This window comes from Falco punctatus, assembly GCF_963210335.1.
Source record: "Falco punctatus genome assembly, chromosome: 3".
Lineage (NCBI taxonomy): Eukaryota > Metazoa > Chordata > Aves > Falconiformes > Falconidae > Falco > Falco punctatus.
In genome coordinates, this window is record NC_137582.1 from 42590765 (window position 1) to 42617054 (window position 26290).

At 36.4% G+C, this 26290-nt stretch overlaps 1 protein-coding gene across 2 annotated transcripts in view; it reads right to left on the minus strand.

Moving 5' to 3' along the window:
- PREX2 (phosphatidylinositol-3,4,5-trisphosphate dependent Rac exchange factor 2) overlaps positions 1-26290 on the minus strand; it is a 181093-nt gene that overhangs the window by 42261 nt on the left and 112542 nt on the right. For both annotated transcript variants that reach the window (XM_080380377.1, XM_080380376.1), the window contains 9 exons: positions 25520-25699; positions 22621-22715; positions 20603-20685; positions 20175-20265; positions 18600-18728; positions 12562-12603; positions 9680-9897; positions 6837-6939; positions 4478-4621 (listed from right to left, as the gene is read on the minus strand). In XM_080380377.1, the coding sequence (XP_080236503.1) occupies positions 4478-4621; positions 6837-6939; positions 9680-9897; positions 12562-12603; positions 18600-18728; positions 20175-20265; positions 20603-20685; positions 22621-22715; positions 25520-25699 (1085 nt within the window). The remainder of the gene's footprint in view (positions 1-4477; positions 4622-6836; positions 6940-9679; positions 9898-12561; positions 12604-18599; positions 18729-20174; positions 20266-20602; positions 20686-22620; positions 22716-25519; positions 25700-26290) is intronic.

Below are 26290 nucleotides of genomic sequence, written 5' to 3' on the forward strand. Positions count from 1 at the left end.
TTCATTTACAAGAAAAAACATATTTCTTGCCCTGTGTAAAATATAAAGGAGAGCCATAGTTTGAGTTCTGTTTCTCTAATTAAAGTACTTCTGCTCTGTGAATGCAAATGTGGGTTTTAGTTCTGATATATCCTGGAAGAAAACTGTAGAATGAGCTGGGGTAGAGGAAAGAAGCTACTGTCACAGAGAGACCTAACAACTTTGGAAGCCCAATTTTGGGAGATGTGGAGCACTGGAACCTCTGGTTATTCCCACAGATAATGTGAATGCTTCCTTCCGGTCCAAGTAAAGCAAACTTTTCTGGATCTCTAAAAATGCCCTATAAGCTCCTTTTCAGGGATCAGGTAAGTTGGTAAGTTTCTGAAGTCAAATACTTGATTTTGACTACTCTGGTTGTATTCACTTCACCAAAGCAAGGATGAATATTGCAACAAGAACTCAGGAACTAAACAAAGACTCCCAGTAAAGGAAGGATTGTATTTTCATACAATCCTTTTCATACGATCATTGCACAGAAATTAAAAGGAGGAAAAAATGAACACACTACCACTCCATTTTGGGATGCTCTTCCTAGCAGTAGTATTTCAAAAAAAAAGAAAGAAAAAAAAGAAAAGTTTAACCTTTTCTTTAGCCAAGTCAAAGTAAGTGTTTGAAAGGTTCTCAAGAAAATTCAGACTGAAAAAATCAAGATCTTCATGTTAAGAGGTTAACCTTATTACAACACAGAACACAGCCTCTCCTCTTGTTTTTTGGGGGGAGAAGTATTAAAGATTTTACAATTAGGAACATTGCCACTTTAATGATCCCTACATATTCTAAGAATTCATCACCCTATTAGAAAATGCAAGCAATAAGCAGAGTTCTGATGGAAACATGCTGCTGTCTTACAGCTTCAGCTGCACACAGAATATTAATTCTGCTTGTACTGCTTAATATGAACAGTTAATAAATAATTCATTCATTGTGAAAGAACATGCAAATTGCACTCCCCTTCTGTGCTTTCAGAGTTTGTAATTCTACTTCTGTGCAAAAAATATTAAATTTCAACAGTCAGACTTGCTTCTTAAATTCCTTGGTGCTAAGTCACACCAGAAAGCTCCCACAAAAATATCCGCTGTACTCCATTTATAATAGCATGTTAGTGCAAACACAGCTGATAACCCATCCAGCTTATTTTAATGGCATAAAGTTGTTTTTATTCAATTAGATTCCCAACCGGGAAACTCAAGTCATCTGTCGGGACTGGCTGGAGCACATAGTTCTGCCTGTACAGGCACTGTGGGGGACATGCTCACAGGTGCTGGCAGAGAATCCCAGTGTGTGCTTTGGCTCTCTCCTTTCTGAGGGGTTTAACATTTTTCTACCTAATATATTAGAAAGTTCTTTTGTAAGGATGCTTTCCTTACAAACATGTCTTCAATGGTATTCTTGAATCCAACTTGGTCCATTATGGTCTGAATAGGAAAAAAAAAATGGGAAGGGTGAGTAGGCTCAAAGGTTTGTAGCAAATGGGACATGGTGTACCTAGGGCCCCGTTACAAGCAGAATATAACAGGGATCTATATTATTCAACATCTTTATCACTGACATGGAGGAGGGTAAGTCAAGTCTGCAGCTAATCCCAAAATGGGAGAAGCAGAGGATATACTCAAGTACGAGGACACCCAGAGAGGGATCCAGAAAGGCTGAAAGAATGGGCCAGCAGGAACCTTATGAAACAGAACAAGAAAAAATGTCAAGTCCTGCACCTGGAAAGGCAGAGCCTGAAGAACAGCTCTGCTGAGAAGGGCCTTGGGGCCATGTTAGACAGCAAGCTGAACATGCAGTGTTCTCTGGCAACCAAGAAAACCAAAAGCATCCTAAATTCACATAAGCATGGCCAGTAGACTAAAAAAAGTGCTTGTCCTTACTTCACTCAACACTCATTAGATAGCATCTTGAATACTGTGTCTAGTTTTGGGCCCCACAGTACACAAAAGCTGTTGATCAACTGGAAAGAGTTGAGCAGAGGGCAAACAAGATGGTCATAGGCTTGAGGACACAATCTGTGAGGAGATACTGAGGGACCTGAGTTTGCGCAGCCTGTACAAGTGATGGCTTTGGCTGGGATCTACTAGTCAAATGCCATTAGCTACCAGGAGGTCAACAAGAAGACAGAAGCAGACGCTTCACAATGCTGATGGGACAAGCTGCAATGGACATAAATTGAAACAAGAGATGCTTCAACTGGATAGAAAGAAAACACTTTTTCACCATTAGGGCAGTCAAATAGTGGAACAGGTCACCCAAAAGGTTGTGCAGTTTCTGTCCTTCAGTGTTTTCAAGATCCTACTTGATAAACACCTGAGCAACCTGATCTGATGTCACAGTTGATGCTGTTATAAGCAGAAGGTTGGACTAGAGACTTCTTGAGGTCCCTTCCAATCTGAATTTTTCTAGGATTCTATGAAAAACTAAAAAATGTGAAACCGCTACATAATTAAGAGACTAAGTAGCAATTTTAAATAAAATGTCTTTAAATTAAGCTTATTTATTACTGAGATCTCAATTCTAATGCAGGAAATAGAGAAATCTGAGTGCCAAGAGCAATACCTCAATATTCTCAGACTCCAGTCCTGCAAATCAGGATCCATTTGAATGTATACACTTAAGTGTATGGTTGCACAAAACTGTTTTATATGGGGAGGGATAAATAATATAGCCTGGGTAAACATTTAAAAACTTTTAAAAATGTCTACAGTGCCAATCCTGCAAATATATAGACTCGTAATTTTAGGCATGGAGTTACACAACACAGAATGGAGCAACAGAGATAGACGTGCACTGACTTATGCCTTGGGTAAAATATTCCAAACCCATGATTTTGCAAATGTTCCATTTGAAAACATCATAATCTATTGTATTTCAGGCAGGAAACAGCTTAGTTCTGTTAAGCTTGGGAAGCAAGAATTCACTTCACAGAGGAACTTACAGACGATTTCTACATTTGTAGCTAATAAATTTCAATTAAAGTTGGAGATCTACTGAGTTACTTTGATGGCAACTCAGCCAAACCTCACAGGAAAGAAGTAAAAACTAAAATCCCAACTAATTCATTAATGAAGAAAAAAACCCTCAAAATAATGATTTAAACACTTGGATTTAACTTCTTATCCAGGAATTCTTTGTCTTGGAGCCTAATGGACTATTGTGTAGGGGGATTCTTGAAAATTAAAGAAATTTGGTATGATAAAGAAAGAAGAAATCTTTTGTATTACTGAAAATTATTAAAATATCTTTGCCCTTTTCCTTCAGCTGACTACAAAGATGCTTATCCTAAAACTAAAACACTTCAGGCTTCTGGAAACAGAAAGGGAAAGAATTCTGCAAAGTAAGTTCTATAGCACACTGAATTGCCCCTCCAAATCTAAAAAAATTTACTATTTCCAGGATATCCTCTGAACCAAGGTATTTTCTGTTCTCTTTTATATATCTTTTTTTCTGCTCTACTGAAAGCATTTCCTGCTCAGTGTTCTCATTTTCCCCTGTGACTAAAATGAATCTGTTCAAATGAAATCCACTGAAGTCTGTCTTTATTAGTTTGTTTAAAAGTCAGACTTCAGGGATCTTATTTTTCGAAAAAATGTGTTTTAAGTTTACAGTAAGTTTGGCTTTTTCTTCACGTTATCTTACTGTTTGCTATTTCCTTTTACATCCTCCTCCTCTAGCAGCGACCTCCTCAAAACCTTCATTTGTATGCCTGACTTCTGCCTATTCCACACAGACCCTCAAAGCCTTTTGCATGATCCAGAATACCTTCAGCTCCCTCTGAAATCAAATGCGGCTCAAGGCAATCAGTACCTCGCATTCACCATTTCAGTGAATCAAACTCCACGCTCCTGATGACTGTAATGACACTGCAGCTAATGCAGGCTGCCTGCAATTTTCGAACAGCCTGAGCTGATGCACCACCATTCATCACTTCAGTAACATTTGCAGTGTCATAACTACAAAAGCCTGAAAACATTATTTAAATCTTCATAACATTTTAAAGAGACAGAATTCTCAGATGATAACAATTCAGTCCTTAAATCTGAAGTAAAAGGAAAAGATAGCATTTGGAAAGAAAAACAGTTTTAAAAGCAAGTTTTGTGGTGTCACTGTTTTTCACTAATGTCTACAAAGAACAAAACAATATGGATGAAAGAGGATTCATTCTTTGATGTTGGAACCATATAACAGGTATAAACTCAGAAATGTATACCCATGCCTCTATTTTTTTATCACAAATCTCAGCATTTCTTAAATTCACATTTTAATTCAAAGATATCAATAAATGCCTACAACAAACAACATATTTAAATATATGCATTCTACCCTTATAGTTATAAAGGATTTAAATCAGGGTAAGTAAGTAGAGTTTTAAAGAGAGTTATTATGTGAAAGTATTATGTGAAAGAATTGAGGAGGGGGTGCAGGGAATTAAAATGCAAGTTACCTTGTGAAAAAAGTACTGGGTGGATTTTAAATCCCCCTCCATTCTTCAGCCTTTGAGGAAGCTGTTCAAAATGGTAACTGTCAAGGTAGAAGTAAACCTTCAGGGTTTGCCGGCTTCCTTCTGCTTGATATGTGATCGGTATATCTAAGAATACAGTCAGTGTTACTATTTCATTAAAAGCAATGACACATCCTTTTCCAGAAACCGTTGCACCCAAAATTCATGTGGTTAGATAAAAATCACTGCAGACACAAAACTAGTATGTGCCGCACTTTGCATCATATTCAGTGTTGCTGTGGTCACTTTTGGCCTATCCATTATCAAGAAGCAGACAAACAGAAAAGTAGTGACTGTCATCTTCGTCAGCCCATCAGTGACAGCAACAATACTAAGCAAATCACGTAGTTGGCAACATCCAACTTGTATTCCCTGTAAATCTGAAGAAACATCCACATAAAGCGCATAGTTTGAAATCATTGGAAGGATACCTTTAGCCATATTTCACATGCCTTCCTCAGGAGCATGATGCATAAGATCAGTGTGATATATAGAGTCAGATTCTCCTCAGATTTGTGTGGGATAGAACACAAGTAAATATACAGTAGCTACCAGCATATTCATTAAATTATTATTAAAAATCAGGACTCAACTGAGAAAACAAATGTATTATGGTAGAATATAATAAAACTCTAAGAGCACATTTGATTACACTTTAACAAACTAAATGTCATAATGCATCAAATGGTGTAGAGTTCGGGGCAACTAGCAGTATCACTTTGCAGTTACAGTGACTCCCCAACGTACACTGTGTGTATTATGCCAGATGATTAACGTTTAATGACCATTAGGAAAAGCTGACAAAAATTGTCCATTTATCTAAATCTCTCAGAGGAAGTCAGTTAATTCAATTTAAGCTTTATATGTATTTCCTGTTTAAGTATCATTTCCATGCATAAGTCTCCAAGTTGAAAGCAGTATCAATAAAATTCAGTGATTTGCATTAATAATCATATTATTATGCAGTTTTTACACTGTGTGTATAAATTACTTTGTACCTATATGGAAGAGATCCCAAAGGAATATTTTTCACTATTTTTTGTAGTAAGAAGAACTTTTTTCTTTTATCGATTGTGCAGAATCTTAAGTGGAAAACCCAAATTTGCCAGTTCCTTGTCTTCTGTAACCACAGTCAGGCACACAGGTGGCAACACTTAAACCAAAAGGAAATGCAGAGTTTATTACTATCCTAGAACACACAGACTTTCTATTTATCTGTGGTTTAGCACTGACACCTCAGCTGGAAGATATAGCAACGTGAATGCTCATGACACAGGCACAGGGTTAACCTTCTCATCAGCCCACCCTCCTGTAACTCCAGTTCCATGTTGGTACTTGGTTTGGCAGGGCTTCTTTTTAAAACAGATACTCCGAACAGGGTTTTTTCTTGAATTATACAGAAATATAATATTCTTTTTCTTATATAGGTTGATTCCTACCTAAGTACCAGTCCTGCACTACTGAATTCTTCAGAGTGCAGGCAGCTTTGTGGAGGAGCCTTGTGTCTTCTGGTTTTGGTTATTGCAGAAGTTCTCTCATGTGTGGTCTTGATCCAGCAAGGGAATTGTTTTAGAAAGGCTTGATGTGAAGCAGACATGCTTTCCTCCCTTCCCAGGGGAGTTATGAGACAGGAAAAAATGAGGGCTTTTTGCTCACTAAACAAAGTTCACTGCAGGAAAATCTCTACTGGCTGAAAACATATTAGTAAAGGAGTGGCTGAAAATGAGTGAAGGGTGCAAACAGCAGACTGTGAAGACAGTCCCTTCCTGTGAGTTGAGCAGTATTGGGAGGAAGGGTTCAGGACTCTGACTGTCTGCACCAGCAGGTCTCAGAGGAAGTTTCTTGCACAATTTAAAGCTGTGTTTGCCATCTCCTTTCAAGGAATGGTTCCAAGAACTACTTTGTCCTTCAGATGACAAAATGAAATGTTTTTGATGCTTCTCCATCTCATCTCTGTTGCATTCCTCTATTAAGACCTTCAAACTTGTTTTACATATGACTTCAATAACAACTAGATCTTACAGGGACTTTCCTGATGCAGTCACATACTCCAAGTGGAAAATTCGGTTACGCAAACAGTTTTGCCCCAAGGTTACTGACATTGCCAAATAATGATTCTGCATTGTCACTGACTGCTGTATTTCAGGATGTCTAGGAATATTAGGAGAGCTACCAGATCTACCAATTCTCCATAATCCAAGTTATATAATATTCCCTGCGGGAGGTAATGTTCTAGGGGAAAAAAAAACATTACAAATACAGAAAGAACAGTAAAAGCCAGATACTAATTATAATTACTTACTTGCAACTAGTGGTTCTGGCTCTGACTGTCTGAAGTAAAAAGTAACTTTTTCCAAGTCAAACAGTGCAACCAATGTATCTTCTAACATGGCTTGCTCATCAGCCTAAAAAAGGCAAAAGAAAAAGTGAAATGGTCATTTCAGCCAGATGTTTTTCCTACCAGAAATAATATGAGAGCAGGACATAAAAGTAACTACAGATTGTTGCACAATATTTCACTGATGGATGTATAACCTAATTAACTCCTAGAAACAAAGATATTTACATTATCTATCAGCACTTTCCCGTTTATTACTAGCCCAAGATTATTAAACTGAATGTTAAGTTTCACAGAGTAAATTAATAGGTAATTTATAGCTACCATTACTTCTTATAGATTTTAATCAAATAATACTGTAATTATTCTTTATGTAAGATACCAGACTTCAACAGCTTGTCCTGACACCAGGTCTAGCTTGTAAATTAACAGTGGAAATGTGAAAACCAAAACTCTTTTCTTTTAGCAACTTTCTTTAAAAAACACTGTAACTTTAGCCTTTCACTTATAAACAATAGATGAAAGTTCATCATGTCCACTCTAAGCACCAATAATTGAACCAGTAGCTCAGAGCGATTTGCACCTTCACCTACAAAACTCTAGGTACAAATAGATATGCCAGTATTCTGATTTGCACCTATGCGTCACTCTGTGTACTCCTGAGCTGAAGAGATACCCAAACAGATCCAGACTAATTTACAAAAAAAGCTTCAGGAAGTAGACTACTAACTTCTCAGGACACTTCACTGAACCTTTAAAAAGGAAAATCATAACCTACAACTATGGTTACCTTGAGTTAAATATGCAGAGCAATTATAGCAGACATCAATAATCACTTAAAGTAATTCTATTCTTTATACAGCTCTCCCCTAGCACCTTAAGCAAGAGCCAAATGGAAATCCGAGGCATGTATTTTTCTTCTAAGAACTGAAAAAGTACGAAGGCAAAGAATAATAAAACTAGCTGCCTATAAAATAAGAATAAGCTATAGCTTACTGAATTATAGAAAGAAAAAAAAAAAAAAAAAAAAAACCCAACCAAAACTATGACTTTCCCTGATCTACACAGTGAAATAGCATTCCCCCTTGAATTTATGAAAAAGCAAAGCTGCTAGAAGTATTTTGTCTCCTGGTTCCATTTATGAAGTCCCTATGGACAGAGCAGTTTATCAGCAGAACAGTCTGAAAACCATTCAGTGACATGGGAAATCTTTGCACAACTGCTCATTCTTTACTGAACTCTGGCCATAATGAGTGTAATTTCCTTCAAATACCCTTATTTAAAATAACACGGATCGTTTGTAAGCAAAACAGTGCTGAGAAGGTATTGAAAAAGTTGTCTTTAAATACTTTCCCCTTGGTTAAGAACAGTTAGAAGAGACTGAACAGTTTCATTTTCAATATGACAATGTGTACTGCTGGTATCTGATTACATGAAAATAGCCAAGTAGCACACATTTTCACTACAAAGGAAATCTCTACAATCTTGAATGTAAAAACAGAAGTATTCAGTGCTGTAAAGACAACAGTTATTTTGTGAGAATATGACAACCAAATACATGGAAAAACACCAACAGGCACCTAATGAACTTTAAGGACTCCAGCACCAGGACATGTTGGTGCTGCATGGTGCTAAAAAGCATGCAAGACTCAAGACACAAGCCTGAGCTCCCCTGACCATGCTTTCTTCACATACTCCTCATGCAGATATAGAGTCCTGTTTCTCCCAGGCACTGACTTTACCCTTTTTTAAGCCACACACCTTGTCCTGACATGCCCTGTCCCACGCAAACCCATGCAGGTACCTCAGCTACCTATGAGGTAGTTGCTCACAATAGCTCAAGTAAATGCTCTCCAACAATACCATAGACTAACACTATGATTGTGATTTAGAAATACCTTTACTTTTATTGATCTCTTCTGCTTCTAAAGTTTATCAGGTTAGCTTGCCAGCAATTTGCTGGCGAGATAGACAAGGCAAGGAAATAAGATCTTTGATAAAGAAGACCTTTGATACGAGGAACATCATCTGTTATTTGCATGGACTTTTATATAGTCGGATGTACCAAATCAGTTATTTTCAGTGAGCCGTTCCAGAGGTTGAGAAGACTGCCACAATTCAGACCATGCAGACTGCGCCACAGTTCTTCAGGTTAGCAAGAACTAGTCTAGTTCTAATTCTAGTGAGAAGCAGCTTAAATAGCTGAAGGAGCACTTTGGATAACTGGTGATTAGGGGACTGCAAAGCCATGTCCCTTCTAATTGTTTAAGCCATGGCTCTTTGCCATGCCTTGTGAAGAAACAGCAGATTTCCAGCTACCCTGACAGCCTATGAGGATTTGCCCTGACAGGAGCAAAACAGACTAGCATGTCTAGTCCTTCAGCTACTACAGACTTATTGCTTTGGTAGGGGGTGGGAGTGGTGTATCATACAGTTATCCAGACTAGGTATTTTATTTATCTTGCATTACTGCATATTGCAAACTGAAGTTCTGATTATCACTTAATGCTACATTGACTCCCAGGGAACAGCTACAAGAGCAGTGGGGAGTCAGGGGTAAAACTATCTGCTGACTCAAAACAAACATAATACTGTCTTTGTGGAAAACATATTTCCCATATCACAAACAAACTTTTCCCATATCTGTAATTATCTAAATAGTGAATTTTCCAAATAGCAGCTAATTAAGTAACAACCTAAGCCCAAAGGACACCAAAAATAATTTTTAACTGAGACACTTCAACAGCACCCCTGGTTCAGGGAACAAACACAGGCTGTAACCAAGCATGCCACATGAGAAGTCTTACCAGGTTAGGTGAGAGCAGGGACTGGAAATGAAGGAGAAGACCTGCACTGGCTATCTGTTCCAACCACCTTCTGCTGGCCTCCACTGTCTCCATTTCATACTCTTTGTTGTTGTCAAACATCTGATTTAAGGCCACCATTAGTTGCTCTGAAAAAGCACAGACTGTGGCCACTAGGCTCTGACAGAAGACCATGTCGCGCCTCAGTTGTATCTCACTATCTGTGGATGGGTAAAATCCAAAAGAGGAAAAGAAAAAATGGAGCAGGAGATTAATTAGCAGCAAAGGAACCAAACCAGAATGTTCCTCTTTGTCTAAAACCCAAGTCATTTTAATTTAAAGTAAATTACAAGTTTACAGCCTTATGTCACTCCCAGTAAATAGCACTCCATAACCAAACCTGCCACTTACCACATAAAAAGATTATTTTATAATTCTAAAATTATATAGAAATGTATTTTAAAATCTGGAATTTAAAGTAGATCTTCATAAACAATGTATGTTTATCTTATAGATTTTAATATCCATGCCATCAATTCTATGTACTTTCGATGTTACAAGGTGATGGATGTGGGTCAGATCTCTTTGCTGCAATGTGAGAACCACCTGGGCACAAAAACATTCCCTTTCCACAGGAAAGCAAGGAGGGTCAGAAGCTCTTAGTATCACTGCATCATCTGGTCAACTCCACAGCTACCAGCTGGGTAGGGCAGATGAAGACTGACTGCTGTAAAGCGCAGGCAGGGAGTATAGGAGTGTTGCTATCAGAACACAATCTAACCAAATACAATATATATATGAATATGTAATCTATAAAATAAGCACAGATCAGCACCACATATCCAGTAAGCAGCAGAGATTTCTGGCATCAGGAGAGTCCAGGACAGGTCCCTATGTAGAAGTCTATGGAACTATTAGCAGATGATTTAAATTAGGGACTAGCTAACCTACCAATTTATTCTAGATGGCACAGACATTAGATTAGCTAAAGGTCAAGAGAGTTAGAAAGGGAAACATGTTCTCAATAAAGCACAAAATTGTGGTAATAAATATTCAGGGTTTTCTCCTTCTCTTTTCTGAAGGTCTTCAAGTATTTTTATCACTATGAGCTTTTAGGCAAACATCAATCACAAATGGTACAGGTAGACTTAATCTTTCTCAGAACAAGAGGAGAAGATAGGTGATAGCAAAGTCTTTCCAAAGCCTAAAATCTTTGTCCTCGCTTTCAGATTCCTTTGCCTTTAAGAGGCTTAGCTCCTTTTCCACTTTCTCTGTGAAGCTGGCAAAATTTTAGATGACTGGATAAGTCTGCAGAAATAATTCTGTATTCACAAAATTAATACTGGCCATAAAAATATGCTTTTCTTGGACTCCAAGTATTTCTTAAAGTAACTCCATTCTGCCTGTTTCCCTTCTGAGTTCTTCAATCTTTTCCTTGACTGTTGATAATACTGACCACTCTTTTACTATCATTTTGATTCCATTTGCCAGCCTCTTAGAACTTCAGGTATATTTTCTATAAACTGTCTAATTACTAGTGCTTTTGCACTATGACTCATTGTTTTTTTAATTATTATTAAAATTAACCTCTCTCTCTCTCTCTGATCTCTCAAGTTAGGCAGAATCCAGTACAGACAGAATTTTCATCTTTAAAAACTCCGTCCATCTCCAGCTTAAAAAAATTCCACTGGCTTCTCCATGGTCAGAAACTTTCCAATGTCACAGCAGCACTCAGGGATTTGAGCCCAACACACATTCTCTCTCCTCTCTTTGCTCAATTTTATCTCTGTTTGCCTAACAGCAGCTGACTTTCAGTGCCTTCCTCAGTATCGCCTGCTTCTCAAGCAGCCCCCTTGTGTCTCCAACAACTCATTTCCAAATCTCATTTAATACTACTTGAACATCTGATACTGCATCCAAGAGCACTTTGGGCTTTTTTTACAGAAAGATTGTTATAAAAAATAAACTATAGAATTTATGAACTTATGAAACCATGTAAATAGGGAAAACTGCTTTAAAGAAATAAAGTTTGGGGTATTTTCTCAGGTCACTTCTTATTTTAAAACACCTGAGGAATTACTAAATGCTTTTGTAATATTTGGAGCAAATCTGTCAACAAAGAAATGTTATATTTTCCTTTACAAAACTGCTGTTCTGTGTCATAACAAAACCATGAAACAATAATGCATTCATATAGTGTTGCAAGATGGTTAAAATAATCAGCTTTTACAGTCAAAGGTGACAGCTTAACTTGAGCACTTACGCACCTACAAACTATAGAGAATCTTCTGCCATTCTGCCAAGTATTATTTTCTAAATACTGATTTATGGATATTTTGCAGACACAATGCCTATTTTATGTATTTGAAATTGTATGCTGTATGGGGTGATGGCAGAATAATAGATAGAATAATCAGACCCCTTCCAAAAAGGAGGTACTTACAAAAAGATATTCTGTAAAAAAACGATAAAAGGAAATGTATGCATTAGAATAGTAAGGTAAGTCTGGAAATAGATGGGAACAAAGAGAAAATAAAAAAGATAGCAAAAAGTCCAAAAGAAAAAAGACAACAGAAGTACTGTGCACAAATTCAGTGATTTAGAAGTTACTTCATTTGCCTAGATCCAAAGTAAATGACCAGAGAAGGCATTTTGTGTTTAAAAAAAAAAAAAATAGAATGTGCAATGTTTGTTAGAAATGTCTTTGGAATTGCTGTGGTCTTCAGGAATCCTCATCATAAACACAGCGGTAACGTTGTTGATTATCAGGTTATAACTGAGATTTTTCTCCTTTCTCTAAACACAGTATTCTGTCCAAAAGCAAAAAAAAATTATCTCAAACCATCTACATTCACATCCCCCACCCCCAAAATAAGCAAAATTACCTGTATACTCAAGAAGTGCCAAGAGTATTCGTGCCTTCACCTCTTAAAGAAAAAAGAAAATATATTGAGGTCATGGTTCAAAATGTTTTCACCAACAAATAATGCATCTATGGTTTCTCATTTTATACCAGCTTAACTTTCTTGTTTAGGCAATCCTGATTTATGCCTACAAAACAGTAATGAGTCTCAATTTCACTTAATTTTACAAATGACTTAATAAAATTGATAATAATCAAAAGCACCAACACTGAGAAAAACACATGAAGAGGCAGATGCTTTCTCAGAGCACATGCGTAGCAGCTGGCCAGTGCAAGTCCAAATATGAAGAATTCCAGTCTTAAAACTGAAAAAGACCAGTTTTCATTGATTACTAGGCTACCCCAATTCTTTCTTTTTTCTTCTTCCTCTCTCGTTCCATACTTCAAAATTTAAAACTATCTTCATTTTAATGTACACCAAAGCATCCAGGAAAAATACAAAAGCATTTCATTTTATTCTCAGCCTTCAGGATTTTATTTTACTTCAATCATTTCTTTTCATTTAACAGTCTATGAAGTAAAAAAGTACAGATTAAAAAAAAGTATTAATTTACACTACCAAAAACTTGGGGTTTTATCTCTTTACACTTTTTTTCTGCCCCCCCCCCCTTTTTTTTTTTTGAGGGGGGGAACTCCTCAAAATTTGCAGGCTTAAGGAAGTGATTCTTCCTCTTTACCACATAGCAGAACACAAATAAAAATGTTAACCACCACTGCAAGGAAAAGCCAAATTAAAAAAGTTCCCCTAACCTTAGAGCATGCCAAACTTCCAGCACATCAGCTATCCTACAGTAACTGCCTTTTGCATCTTTCCAGACTTTTTACACAATTTTCTGTGCAGTCCTATTCCAAGCCCTGCTGAGTGGACCAGCAGAACTGCTATGGGGTATATGGACAATATGACAATTTGGGAACATGTTGGCCCCTACTTAAACTAACCTAATATGTTTGAAATTTGAATATAACTCGGATGACAGAACTGACATTGGAGCTGACTGTACCAACAGCACCATCTGGATTCTGTGTGTACTTGCACACATCCATGAAAAGCCACAATCTTCCCCAAAGGTGACTATGCTGAAAAAAGAAAACCTTTCAAGTCTGTTCTTCATTCAAGCTGTACACACATTGCAAAAAGAACTGGCAGTGCCTACACTTCTGAAATGCATGCCCACGAAACCTCAAATACAAGCATTAAAATACTCAAAATTACCAGTTATTCTTGAAAATTGCCTGGTGGTAGGTCTTTGCCTTAGCCTTCTGTCTTTTGAAAAAAACTTACAGAGATTAGTAACTTGGCTTCTTGGAGTCTGAACATAGCATAGTAACTAAAAATACAATATAGGGAAATACAGCATTTATCTGAAGAATTTAGATACACTGAGGCTATTACTTGCAGCTTTTTTTATATTAGTTTGTTGTATCTCTGAATTCAAAAGCATTTGACATATCTATAAACAATGATTTCCTGATTCTGATAAAATTACAGGACATTGCAACTCTCCTTTATCATTGCTTTAAGTCTTCTCCATTTCAAAACATACCCATAGGCAAAAGAGTATTTTTAGTTTATTTATGTAAGTATAGATTTATCTGGGGTTAGAAGTGAACCCTGGATGTCAACCATTTGGTTTTCAAAAAATTCCAAATGCTACAGAAGTTTTCACCCCTTCTTGCTACATGGCATATGGCAAGGAATAACTACCTAGCAGTTTCTCTTTAGACTAAATAATTTGTAATGCAAGATGCCTTTAACTTCTTTTATTCTTAAACATTCTTTTGTACTTTTCTTTAAAATCATGTTATTCTAATATTCTGATCTTTGCCAGTAAATGCTAGATTTTAGTTTTGTTTCTTACATCTGAAATTATTTTTTAAATAAGACTGAGATTTGCACTGCATGTTTTATGATTTAAATTGAAATACTTTTTTTTATACCTTTAATGACTGAAAGGCTCCTAATTTAAATTAAAATAGATGTGAACTTTCTCAATTCCATAGTATTTCCTGTTTAAACTTTAAATTTTTGTCCGAGCAAAACAGCTGCACTTCCTTATGCAGTTATGCAACTAGCTGAATAGAAAACTGACTTGCTCTAAAACATCTCTTCTTTTGACCAAAAATCTTACCTTTTCTTCCTTTGGGAAAAAAACAGCTACAGAAATTTCTCCTTCTCTTTGTTCTCTTTAAACTTTCTGTTGTTATGCTGGCCAGTTTTGATTTTACTTTTCCTTCCATCCCTCTTGTGATTTTCCTGGTTCCTACACAAGTCACCCCTCAGATTTTCCTCTTGTGCTTTCTGATTCTCACGTTACATCTCTCACATACATCCACAACCCTGTACCTACATTATTCTTTCTCTGTTCAGTGACCGTTGAATTCCTGCCGTGACTACTGCTCTCTCCTGCTCCAAAATCAAGCACTCCTTTAAAGATCTGCCTGTGCCAACAACTTATCTTCACCTTTATCAGTTTAACAATTTAGTAGGCCCAGTCACTCCAAGAAATAACTTTCATCTTTTCTTTAGTTACTTAGCTCCAGATAAATCCTCCTAGGATCAGTATACTATTTCAGAGAACTCTTCAATTCTATCAACTTGATTAGCCTTCTAAGGCTGCCTTTTACAGAAAGAAAAGTTTTCTATAGTTACAGTAATGATATAGTAGGACAAATGAAATGAGACAAAGCAATCTCCACATATGCTTTAAATTTACTGTCAAGAAAAGTTTGGTTGTTTTTTTCTGGTTTGTTTTTTTTCTAATCTGTGCAAACCTTCATAGATTTATTAAAAAAATTCTTCTCCCAATTCCAATACTAATAAAAAGAAAACTGACAGACTAGAATGATCATCCTCAAGGCATTCTGAGTTTAATAATTTCTTCATACTTAAAGTAAATTACAAGAATCCTAAGATCTAGGGCTTAAAGTGTCTCATTTTTGTGGGGCTCCCATGCCTCTTTCTACTTTAGAGCACTAATCAGTCTAATGCAACACGTTTTACAACACAACAGAACAATGAGTAAAAAATTACAATAGACTTTGATATTTTTATGAAAATAAAAATGAGTCAGTTTTCAATAAGGAATGCACTTACTGAAAGCATTCATCCTTACTTTAGGATTCATCAATAATGGTTAAGTATGTCTATAACAATTGGAGATTTTAATTACAACAGGTTTTTTTCCCTACAGTGAACAAAATTGTATCTGTGCTCTCCTTTGACTACTTCCTCTAGCATCTGCTAGAAGAGACAAATATATCTGCTTTCCTCAATTATGAAAATACTGCCTTTTGCTTATAAACAAACATGAAGATTCTTCTAAAATCTTAGTTGGGCTTATAACGACAAGTTGAACAAAGCAGTCAAATTAGGGGACCTTTTTTTTTTCTTTCTTTTTTCTGAATCAGGCAAATAAGAGGGAAAACAGGGTGATAAATCTCTGTACCATGTGTTAGATTTTCAGCCCAAAATAGCTCAGGGCAGTACTTGCGGTTCTTCTAGGTATCCAGACCATTTGCGAACGCAATGCATGATGGCAGGATTGGAAAGGAGAAAACAAGAAATGTCAATATGAAGGGGAAAATTAGCTGCTAAAGCATTTTTAACCCTGCTTTGTGCTCATCTGATCTCAGTTAGGTCCAGCCGCTGGTTGTCTCTCAAGTCTTAATTTACACAGGCCTAAGCCTGTCTGAATCACAGCAGTCTCCCAAATCTGCCTGAGGAGCACATTTCTGCCCTGAATCTTTTCAACACTAAATGACATACACCTGTCCAGACACACCTTGGAAACTAACGCTAGAGAAGCAATTATTCAGTTCCATTCTGCTGTTTCTCCTTCATGCTATTCATGCCAGAGAAGCCACAGGATCATAGGCTTTCAGGTATCCATTACACCACAGGCAAATCATAATTATGATGAAGTGGATCATGATTCTCCAGAGTCCTTCCCAGGAACAAGTACTAGTGATACCAGTTTGGAGGTGGTGGAACAAGAATCAAATTAAAGAAAAAAAAAAAAAAACTACAAGAGAATAGAAAGATGTAAAGACTTATGGTGAATAAACAGCCTAAGAAGATAGTTTTACATGTAAACCCATGTATTTGGTTAAGAAGATCACACAGAAGCCAGTTGGAAATCTCTGACAAAAGCTGAGATGCCATGGATGGAAAGGGAAAGCCAAGAATATTTAAAATTAGCAGAAAACTTCTGAGACACTGTGATGACAGAAGGTAAGATGGAGTGTGTGCTCTCCTTGAACAGGACAGTAATAATGTCTTTTACTATTTAGCGCTCTGAACCATGTAACATTCACAATCATGATAGTTGCAATAGTTACTATTATTTCTTCACAGAGAAAATTTTAATCCTAATTTCTAAGACACTAGAAAATGCCAACAGTTTTATTGTTCCGTAACATCAAGATTCCTTCTGATAAATATCACCATTCCATTATAGTAGTACTGTAAAAAGAGAAGTTTTGTATTATAGAGGCAGTGAGTAATTTTGGCCTTGCTTAACTCTCCCATAGAAATTTGTGTAGATTTAAAACCAAATTTATCTGAACAACCTCAGCTCAGTACTGAGGGTATATGACCAACGCTGAAATGGGTTAAGTCTATTAATTCTACTTATGGGCAAACATGTTACATGAAAATGGTCTGTTAGGCTTAGCTTCAGAAGGGAGGCAATGAAAGGTGTTAAACACACATTTAGATTCCTACTGAACTGTGAAAGAAACCATGATTAATACTTGAATATAATTTGTTTTAGGATGAAGACAAATCTATAGAAAAAAGAATCCAAAACTTTTCACTCAGTGATAGCCAACATTAAAACTAAAAGAAGCAATTTTAGTACTGGAGATTCAATCCACTGTGATGTCCTCAAAAAACAGGAGGTATTTTTGAGGCTGTTTTTATAATTTTCTAACCCACAGCCTGAAAATATGATTGCATCCGAAATGAGAAATACCAAAAGTCAGAGGAGGAGGAGTTTGTTTGGTTTGGCTGGTTGGCTTTTGGAGGTTTATCTTAATAAAACTTATCAGAAAGCTCTTCCCCAGTGATCTGAGATTTAGCAGTTTTTTTATGGGACACCATGGAAATTAACCAACAAAACAAAAGGAGCTAAGCATACACACAAATCATTTAGACCTAGAGCTGACAAGTTTTTGTTCCCATGTAGACTCTTAATGCAAGTAGGTTTATGTAATTTTGCTCATTATTTCTGTTTCTCTATCAAACAGCACAGGAAATAAAGTAGAAGCTCCAGGCAAGATTTTTCTGGAGAGGAAATCCCAGTTACTTTCTTATGGAGTCAGGGGAGAATGCAGAACACCTCAGGTCACATAGTCACTTGGTGGTGAAGAGGAGCAGAGTACTACGTAACTTGTAGACAGTGGTGGGAGGGAGGTGGAGGAGGAAGACTGATAGGATCAGTTGTGATGGAGTAAGTGAAAACCAGTGGAACAGGTTTGGCTTCATGACAAATGAGGGAGCATGAACATGACAAATGAGGGAGCATGAATTTAGATGGATAATGATTCCAGATCAATACCAGGTAAGAACAAAATATAGGACAAAAGTTGTACAGAGTCTTCATCATTCCATTTAAGACAGTAGAAAAATGGGAGTTTAATTTCAAGGAAAGCCTCATTCTGGTGTATGAGTCCCAAGAATTTCTGTGACAAATCAGTCAAGCCAACTGGACTTCAGCAGCAACTGAAATAACATAGAGCGTGCAACATTATGTTTCATTTGTTTTCACTTGTCAGAAGATACAATTTTCTCTTCAGTATCTGAAGCCAATAGGGTGAACATGAGACAGTTGAGATACATAGAACATAAAAAAGTCCTGAAATTCAATAATTTCTCATAGAATACACTGTGTTCAGCAAACCTTGCCTAGTAGCAACACAAGGCAGTTGTATATCTCCCCATCCCTTCCCCAGGCTCTCTATCATTAACAAAGTGTTTATGGGCATGTTGTTCTCACTAACCTTCAACAAATTTTCTGATATTCTGGGCAAGACTCCGGACACTACTGGGGAGGTTCCAAGGGTCTTGCTTAATGTGGAGTCGTAGCCTCTTTGGACAGTTAAGCTTCGGTTCCATTTCCTGCTGAAACTCTAAGCAAGGACAAAAATAATATTTTTCTGCTTAAATCTCCTTAGAAAGCCACAGTAAGTCATTATCAATTCCTAAATGTTTCCACAGCTCAAGAAGCTGTTGACTTATTTAACTCTAAGTTAAAGCTAGGGTGACAGGTCAAAGAGTTATCTAAGCTCTCTACTTAGTCAAAGGAGAGAGCAATCAGCATTCCCAAACATGACTGTTTCTGAACCAGGTACATAAGTAGAAGGTACCTGTCTCCATGGAGTAAGTGGGACCCTGGAACTTCTAAGGGCAAAATTAATTCAATCAGAAAATTAAACTTAAAACAAAATTACTTATTACTTAACCTAGTCTATCTTTCAGACCACTGAAGTGCTCCTTGTATGGTTCATGAAGATGGTGCAGATCAATAATAAAATACCTGTCGTGTTCATATCTTGTGTCTAACTGAACATTTATAATACCACTGAAAGGATAGCATTTTGTTATGCAAGCCTGCTAGGTACTCTGTCTAAAACACTGAGATACATAAGAGAGCAGAACTGATCTAGGTTCATCCCCATTACTTTGGTCCCAAAATAGGAAACAAAGAAGAAAGAAGAAAAACAGGAGGTTATGTGGTCTTCCATGCAAATTAAATGAGGGGGAAGTACTTTACGTTTTGTAAAAATCAGATAATTGGGCTAGAGTAATTATCCTCTGTTGACTTCAGTGGGATTTTGGTGATTAATAAAAGCCAAAGATCCACCCTCTGGCCATCTAAAATTAGTTTTCATTGCCAAAAGACATATGCAGGTTTGATTATGATTTTATTGGTCCTATTATAAATATCAATACAATATTCAGTCTCCCATTGAGCTTTTTTTTCTTTTTTCTTTAATCTCAGTTCACTGAAAGAAGTCTTTTTCATTCTTTATCATAATCTTATGGCTACCACCAGTACCCATTTATACACTTAGACTTAAGCAACTACGTGACTGTTAGCAGAGTATCTGAAATTACATACAGCATTTTTTTTAAATGATCAATAATACTTATACAAGTATATATTTGGCATAAATATTACTAAGACTATAAATCTACATGTGCAAATTATTTATAAATCAACTTCACAAATATCTAAAAAACATAATAAAAATCCAGCGTTAGTAACAAAAAAGATCAGAAACTGCTTCAGTAGCTCAGACAAAAACATAATAAAAACACCTGCAATGTACAAAACCTGTATCTTGCTTCAAGTACCTCAGAAATTCTATAATCAGTTCATTCTACAATTTAAAGTGTAAGAAGCTAGTTTTCAACTAAGAATAAATTCTACTTTACAAGAATTCCAACAATTAGCTCTTGCAGAATACACCAAGATTAAGCAACATCAGTTCTTTAGCACCCAGCTTGAGTAGTAGTCATATCCATGTACGCTTCAAGCTGTCTTTTGATTCTCAGACAGAATTACATGTTACCTTGAAGGCCTCGACCTGGTGTAAAGTATTTTGTCTGTTCAAAGGCCCTCATCACAGCTGGTCCTTTCAGAAGATTGACAATGGAATCGACCTGTTGGGATCAAGGTTCTGTGAGAAAGATGTTTTTTACAGTAACGATTAGAATTTCTTTCTTTAAGAAATATGGACTACAGAGAAGTAGCTTTGGATTCTTTCTTACCTAATGGCTCTAGTTAAAGTAACAAACTAGGGAATGTTAGACTAAATATAAGGACCTGTTTAATTCACAGTTTTTAACTATTTACAGAGAACTGAAGGAGAATGAGTAAATACATACCATCCCAGTAAACAGCGGAAAGCAAAAGTAAAAAGAAAAGGGAGTATTTGCTGACGATAACTTAGCTCAAACACAGACATTAGTATCAAAGCCAAGAAAAAGAATCTCATACTTGACCAAAAAGATGTTCCAAACAGCTATGGAGCTTGTCCTGTTTATCGTGGGAGATTCGAACACTTATGGGAAGCTCATCACCTGAAAAATATTTTAAAATAAAAAACTTTAGAAGTTTCAGTACATTTTCCAAAATCTTTGTAGCTTAAACTACTTGGCACATAGACCAATGCTTAGGCTTTCAGGATTATATGTCCCTATATATTTTGCATTTGGTAGTTACTCAGCGACACAGAAATAGCTCTTACAGAACGGACCACATTCAAAACCTACTGGATATGGTCCTGGACAACCTGCTCTAGATTAACCGGCTTGAGCAGGGGATTGGGCTAGATGATATCAAGAGGTCCCTTCAAACCTCAACTATTCTGTGACCAGAACATCCAATCCTTCTATGCTGGAGAACATCCTAAACACCAGACTAAATAGTTAAGTAATGTGAACATAATATAGCAGACCATGAAGCCACTGAAATGCATTCACAATATAATTTTTACAGTGACTTTACAGGTAATTCACAATATTAATATTCTTAATAATTAAATTTTTCTGAGATTTTAGTAATTCAACAAATTCTGTATTTGATATGAAGCTTTTAGTAGTACATACCACATCATTTCCTAAGAGAGCACAAAGGAGAAGGACTCTTGTAGGTCACTGCCCTCAGTCACTAACTCTCTCAGGCAATGGGTGATGCAACCTGAACTCTTTGAAAAGCTGTGAAATATTGAGCTTAAAACTGATTTTCCTCCTTGCTGTTGCAGTGACAGGTAAGTAGCCACTTGATAATTTATAATCCAAATTTATTCATGGTCAATCTGGACTCATTTTTCTTATGTCAGTGAAACACTTAAATAGCACCTTTCTGTCCTTGATTCTTTTTTATCTCATTTAGATGTCCTTACAGCCAGTAGTTATAACCCTTTACAGGGTTTTAATTGCAACAGATGGAGCACAGTGCCAAAGAGCCCTGATCTGGAGTTAACCAGGTTAGCTTTGGAACTAGGAGAAAATTAAGTTGTCAGGAGAGTGGGAGTTTCACTAAGCAGCAGTATTTATCAACTCAAACACTGTATCTGCACTTGGCTAGCACAGACATATTCTTTTAGGCATCTCAGCTGGTACTTCAGCTTGATGATGCATGAGCATATATCAGCTCATCTATATCTTAAGTTGAAGATACAGACCCTGGGTCTCCTCTTTTATTAACAGTTCATTATGTCCTTCATCCTTTCCTCTGTATCTGCTCAGTTCTGTAAGTATGTATTATTTCTGGAAAGCAGTCATCTAGTTATTCACAAGGTATCTCTGATATCTTGCGTAACGTCATTAATATTTTCCTGTCTCGACTGAAAATACCTCTCCTGGTACAATTAGCAACAAAAATTGCCCTTTCAATGGCCAAGTCTCACTGGTGGCTCATATTCAACTAATTACGCCCAGTTCTTTCTTTTGCTAAGTCATTCCCAAATTATAAACTCCCAGCTTAGAGCAAGTATTTTTTATTAGTCCCTGAGTATATGACCTTGTACTCCATGCAGTTAAATCCCATCTCACTCCTATTAGCAGCTGCATTTATTTAGATTCAATTTGTCATGGCATAAACAAGAATGTGCTTCTATGTGGTCTCACATTCCTTCCTACAAACATACACAGCCGTATCCTGCCATCCGGGTGCTGACACAGGCTGGGAGAGCACTCCACACTCACCTAAAATGCTCCTTACTCTGTGCAACATAACACACTGTCAAGGTTAAGGCATGAAAGTGGTTAAAAGCAGTGACCCTAAGAGCTCTAACTAATTCTGTCTATTCACAGAGATGCTGGAATGTTGGCTTACTTTCACAGGACTCTTCAGTGCAGCACTAACTAGGCAGAAGCAAAATGACACACCTCTTTTACCAAGGAGGATGCAATTTTTAAAACAGAAACAACAAAACTGCCAGGCAAATGAAAAGAATAAAACTGAATAAAAGGAAAAGATGACAGATTCACAGCTGACTTTTATAAACATACCTGAATCCATTTCATCACTGTGAAAGTAAGAACTGCACTGACTGCTACAAATGCTGGTGAATGAGGCAATGGAATTCCTATTGCTGTTGCAATCACTTGAAAAAAAAACAACCACAAAACAAAAAAAAGAATTAATGTCCCTTAACACAGGCTCTGTATCAACATTATGGAAATTCTTTCCCTTTTCCCCTTTTAAATTTAATGATGAGATGGTCTGTACAATTCTTCATCAACAATAAATATCCCTATAACTTAGGTTATAATTTAATTTGCAATCCAGGTAGGACTTGGAAGACCTAATTCCGAAAACAGATGATTCAGTTGTCTCCCTTCACCTTGCATGTGAACAAATACTTGTGGAATGATAATACACACTTTTGATGCAAACCCACCCATTTTTCTTAGTGACAGTTTTTGAAACTGTAGCCTCAAATGTTTTAGTGACTCCACATTTAAATTCTGTACTCTTAGTTCATAGCTAATACAAACGACAAAATAATCTAGTTTATGACTTGCAAACTAGAATCCATAATGTGTTTAGAAGAGATTTGATCCATTTGAGTAGCACCAAAACTCAAATTACAACTATTTATGATCTCATCTCTTCCAACTATTTGTATTATTAAACATGTATAGATACTTACATCTGTGACTTCAGTTAAAACTTTTATGTATACAAAATGTGACCCACATTGGTCTAGTAAGATCTGGGGATTTAAATGTGGGGTTTTTTCTGCTCCTTTATCTCAAAAATAAATTGTTCTGTACAGAAAATAGATGGAGAACATACCTACTTCTGAAGCATAAACACAGTAAAACATAGCCTTTTGTACTAAAAATCCTATGAAAATAAATTGGAACTCAAAGTCTTCAGAGTTATTTAGCCACATTATCATTTAGTTTCAATGCAGGAAATACTTAAGTAACCACCCAGCAGAGAGAATCTTAAAAGCCTAAGTGGATAAGATAATGTAGCAGTCTACCTAAAGGATATATATATATACACACACACACATATATATAATGATCTCATTTTGCTTTTATTAATTGGGTGTATCCACTCACCAGGATAGGACTTATCTATATTTTACATATAATGCTGCAGTTATACACATACCCATGTGCTCCTTACTTATTTTCTTTATTTTTATAAATACAGTAGTGATGTTTCACTAGTTTTGGCATACTGACTTACATTTCCTGGCTAAGGTATACGTTTTGGACCTGTAACCAACCAGGTAAGTGAATGGGGAAAACTTTAAAATGAAGGAATAGGATATGATTGTAATTATATCAATTAAGTAGGTGAAAAGACATCAGTAACAACATGTTCCTAACAGAGGGTGAACAGTCCCAAGGAGTATTAAGAATTTCTGGCTGGATATTACAAAATGTTTTCTAACTAGCTTTATTCACTTATTAAAGTCTCCAAAGGGAATATAAAGGTTATTTAAAACCGGATTCTGCAAAGCATGAGAAAATAAAACACAGGAAAATGAGAAATAGATTAGATGTATCAGCTATATCATTCTGCATTTTATTGTGTTGTGTTGTATTGTAAGGTTTAGAATGAGACCCTACATCACAAAATGAGAGCATTCTAATGGCTGAAATTAGTCCACTAGTTCCAGCAATAACCAGTGGCATTATGGGATCTGGAGATTTTAAGTACTGTCTAATGTAATTATTTAAGCAAAGAAACAAAGAATTCCAATCTCACTCTAATGATTGTTCCAAGCTCACAGATTTTATGATTATTCTGCATATGAAACCCTAGATTTTACTATTCTTAAATAGCCAGAATGGACTATAAATGACTGGAACCAGAATAAAGAAAATGTTTCAAATTAAGTGGTACCCATGTCCTAAGTAACACCTTCTTTCTCCACAGATAAATCTTGTGCCAACTGGGGAACTCTGCAACTGGAGCAAGCACAAGCCACTGGAGCAGCTCCTGCACAGCCAATTTGACACATCATGGACATGTAGAAATTATAAATGCACTTCAGCTGGACCAGCACTTTGCTTGTGTGCTCCCCATGGCTAGAACAAAATGGACTTAATCTGTGCAAATTATCTCTACATTTACTTCTGTACAAATTTATACATATATTTCCATTGCTACTCTGACAAAGAGTTCCTATCTACCATGCTGCAATAATCAAATATTAGTGTATGCAAGAGATCTCAGCAACACAGGGTTCTGTAGAAAAAATTATGACCCTACTGAGATTCTACTTTCTGGGCATAATAATGAACCATGATAATGAACAAATAATGAACCCTTATTTTACTTGCAGCTAAAATTCTAATTTAGATTTTCTATCATGTAGTTAACCAATTCTCTTTAAGCAATAGAAGATCATCTCTATAAGACCTATGCTTGCTGTAATTACTCCTTTTCAAAATTCTTTGCATTTTCATTCACAGCAAGCATAATGCATTATGAATTCTAGAGATGAGATGATGTTAATTTTTAGAGTGGAAGAAGGTGAAGAATATATGTTGAGAAACAGATACTTCTTTTCTTTAGATCAGCAAGAGTGGTGGCTCTGGCATCTTGCTTTCCAAGGCAGATATTTGGTTTGTTGTTGGGGAACATAATAAAAGAAAATATTTCTGGGTTGGTTTTTTTTTTATAAACGGGTAATCTAAAGTAAAGCTTCACATGTCTGGCTGTGATATCCTACAAAGGACAGGGATACCAAGATCTAATAACTAATATCTATACTAATAAAAGAGTTTAATTTACACATCTTGTAACACATCTTGATGCTAGTTATTACTCTGCTAGAAATGTCGGAATCATTATATTCTGATACGACTCATAGTCTCACTTGACAGCCTATGAACCCACAGGTTTGATTCAGTTGACAAATAAAAAGTTATTAGTAGTTACCTGTAAGAATCCCTATTGCTGATGGTATCGTGACCAGAATCTTCTTGCTCATCACCTGTCACACTGAAACAGACTTTCTTCCCATTCCTTTCCCCCTTTTCGTTATCACTGTCTGCTGGTATTAAAGGTTCAGGTGTTTTACGTTCTGATTTGGGAGAATATGTTATTGAAGAAAGAAGGCTGTGGGGGGTGGGGGGAAGAGAAGAAAAATTCATGTTTTTCACAAGCGAGCTAACAACATGCTAACATTTCTCATCAACATCCTCCAACTATTATTCTGTAATATGTGAAGGGAAATCTTAACTTGGGCCATATCTATTTGAAACAAGAGAAGAAAGTAACACATTCTGCTGTTAAAAAGTGTAACCATGAAACCCATTAGCATTACTAAATGCTCAATCTTGCACAAAGGCAATGATTCTGGCTAGGGAAGAAATACAGAACATTCTTGAACACTTGAGGTCAAATTTTATATAAACATAACTGATTTTAAACATGAGCCATGTACTTTCAGCACAAATCAAGAAAACAAACCAAAGAAACTATATATATGTGAAAAGCATGTATTTTCTCAATTACTACTGTACCAGACATCTCAGCCTGCATCACAACCTATTTCACTAAGGCATTTTAATACTCTGTATTAACATATCTGTGTATTCCCTGACATTCAAAGTGTCTAAGCCAGGATCACTAGTAAAACTGATGATTAATCTACAAGCTTTTGTGATGAGCACAAAAGCAACATCCGGTCAAGAGGAGAGAACAGTG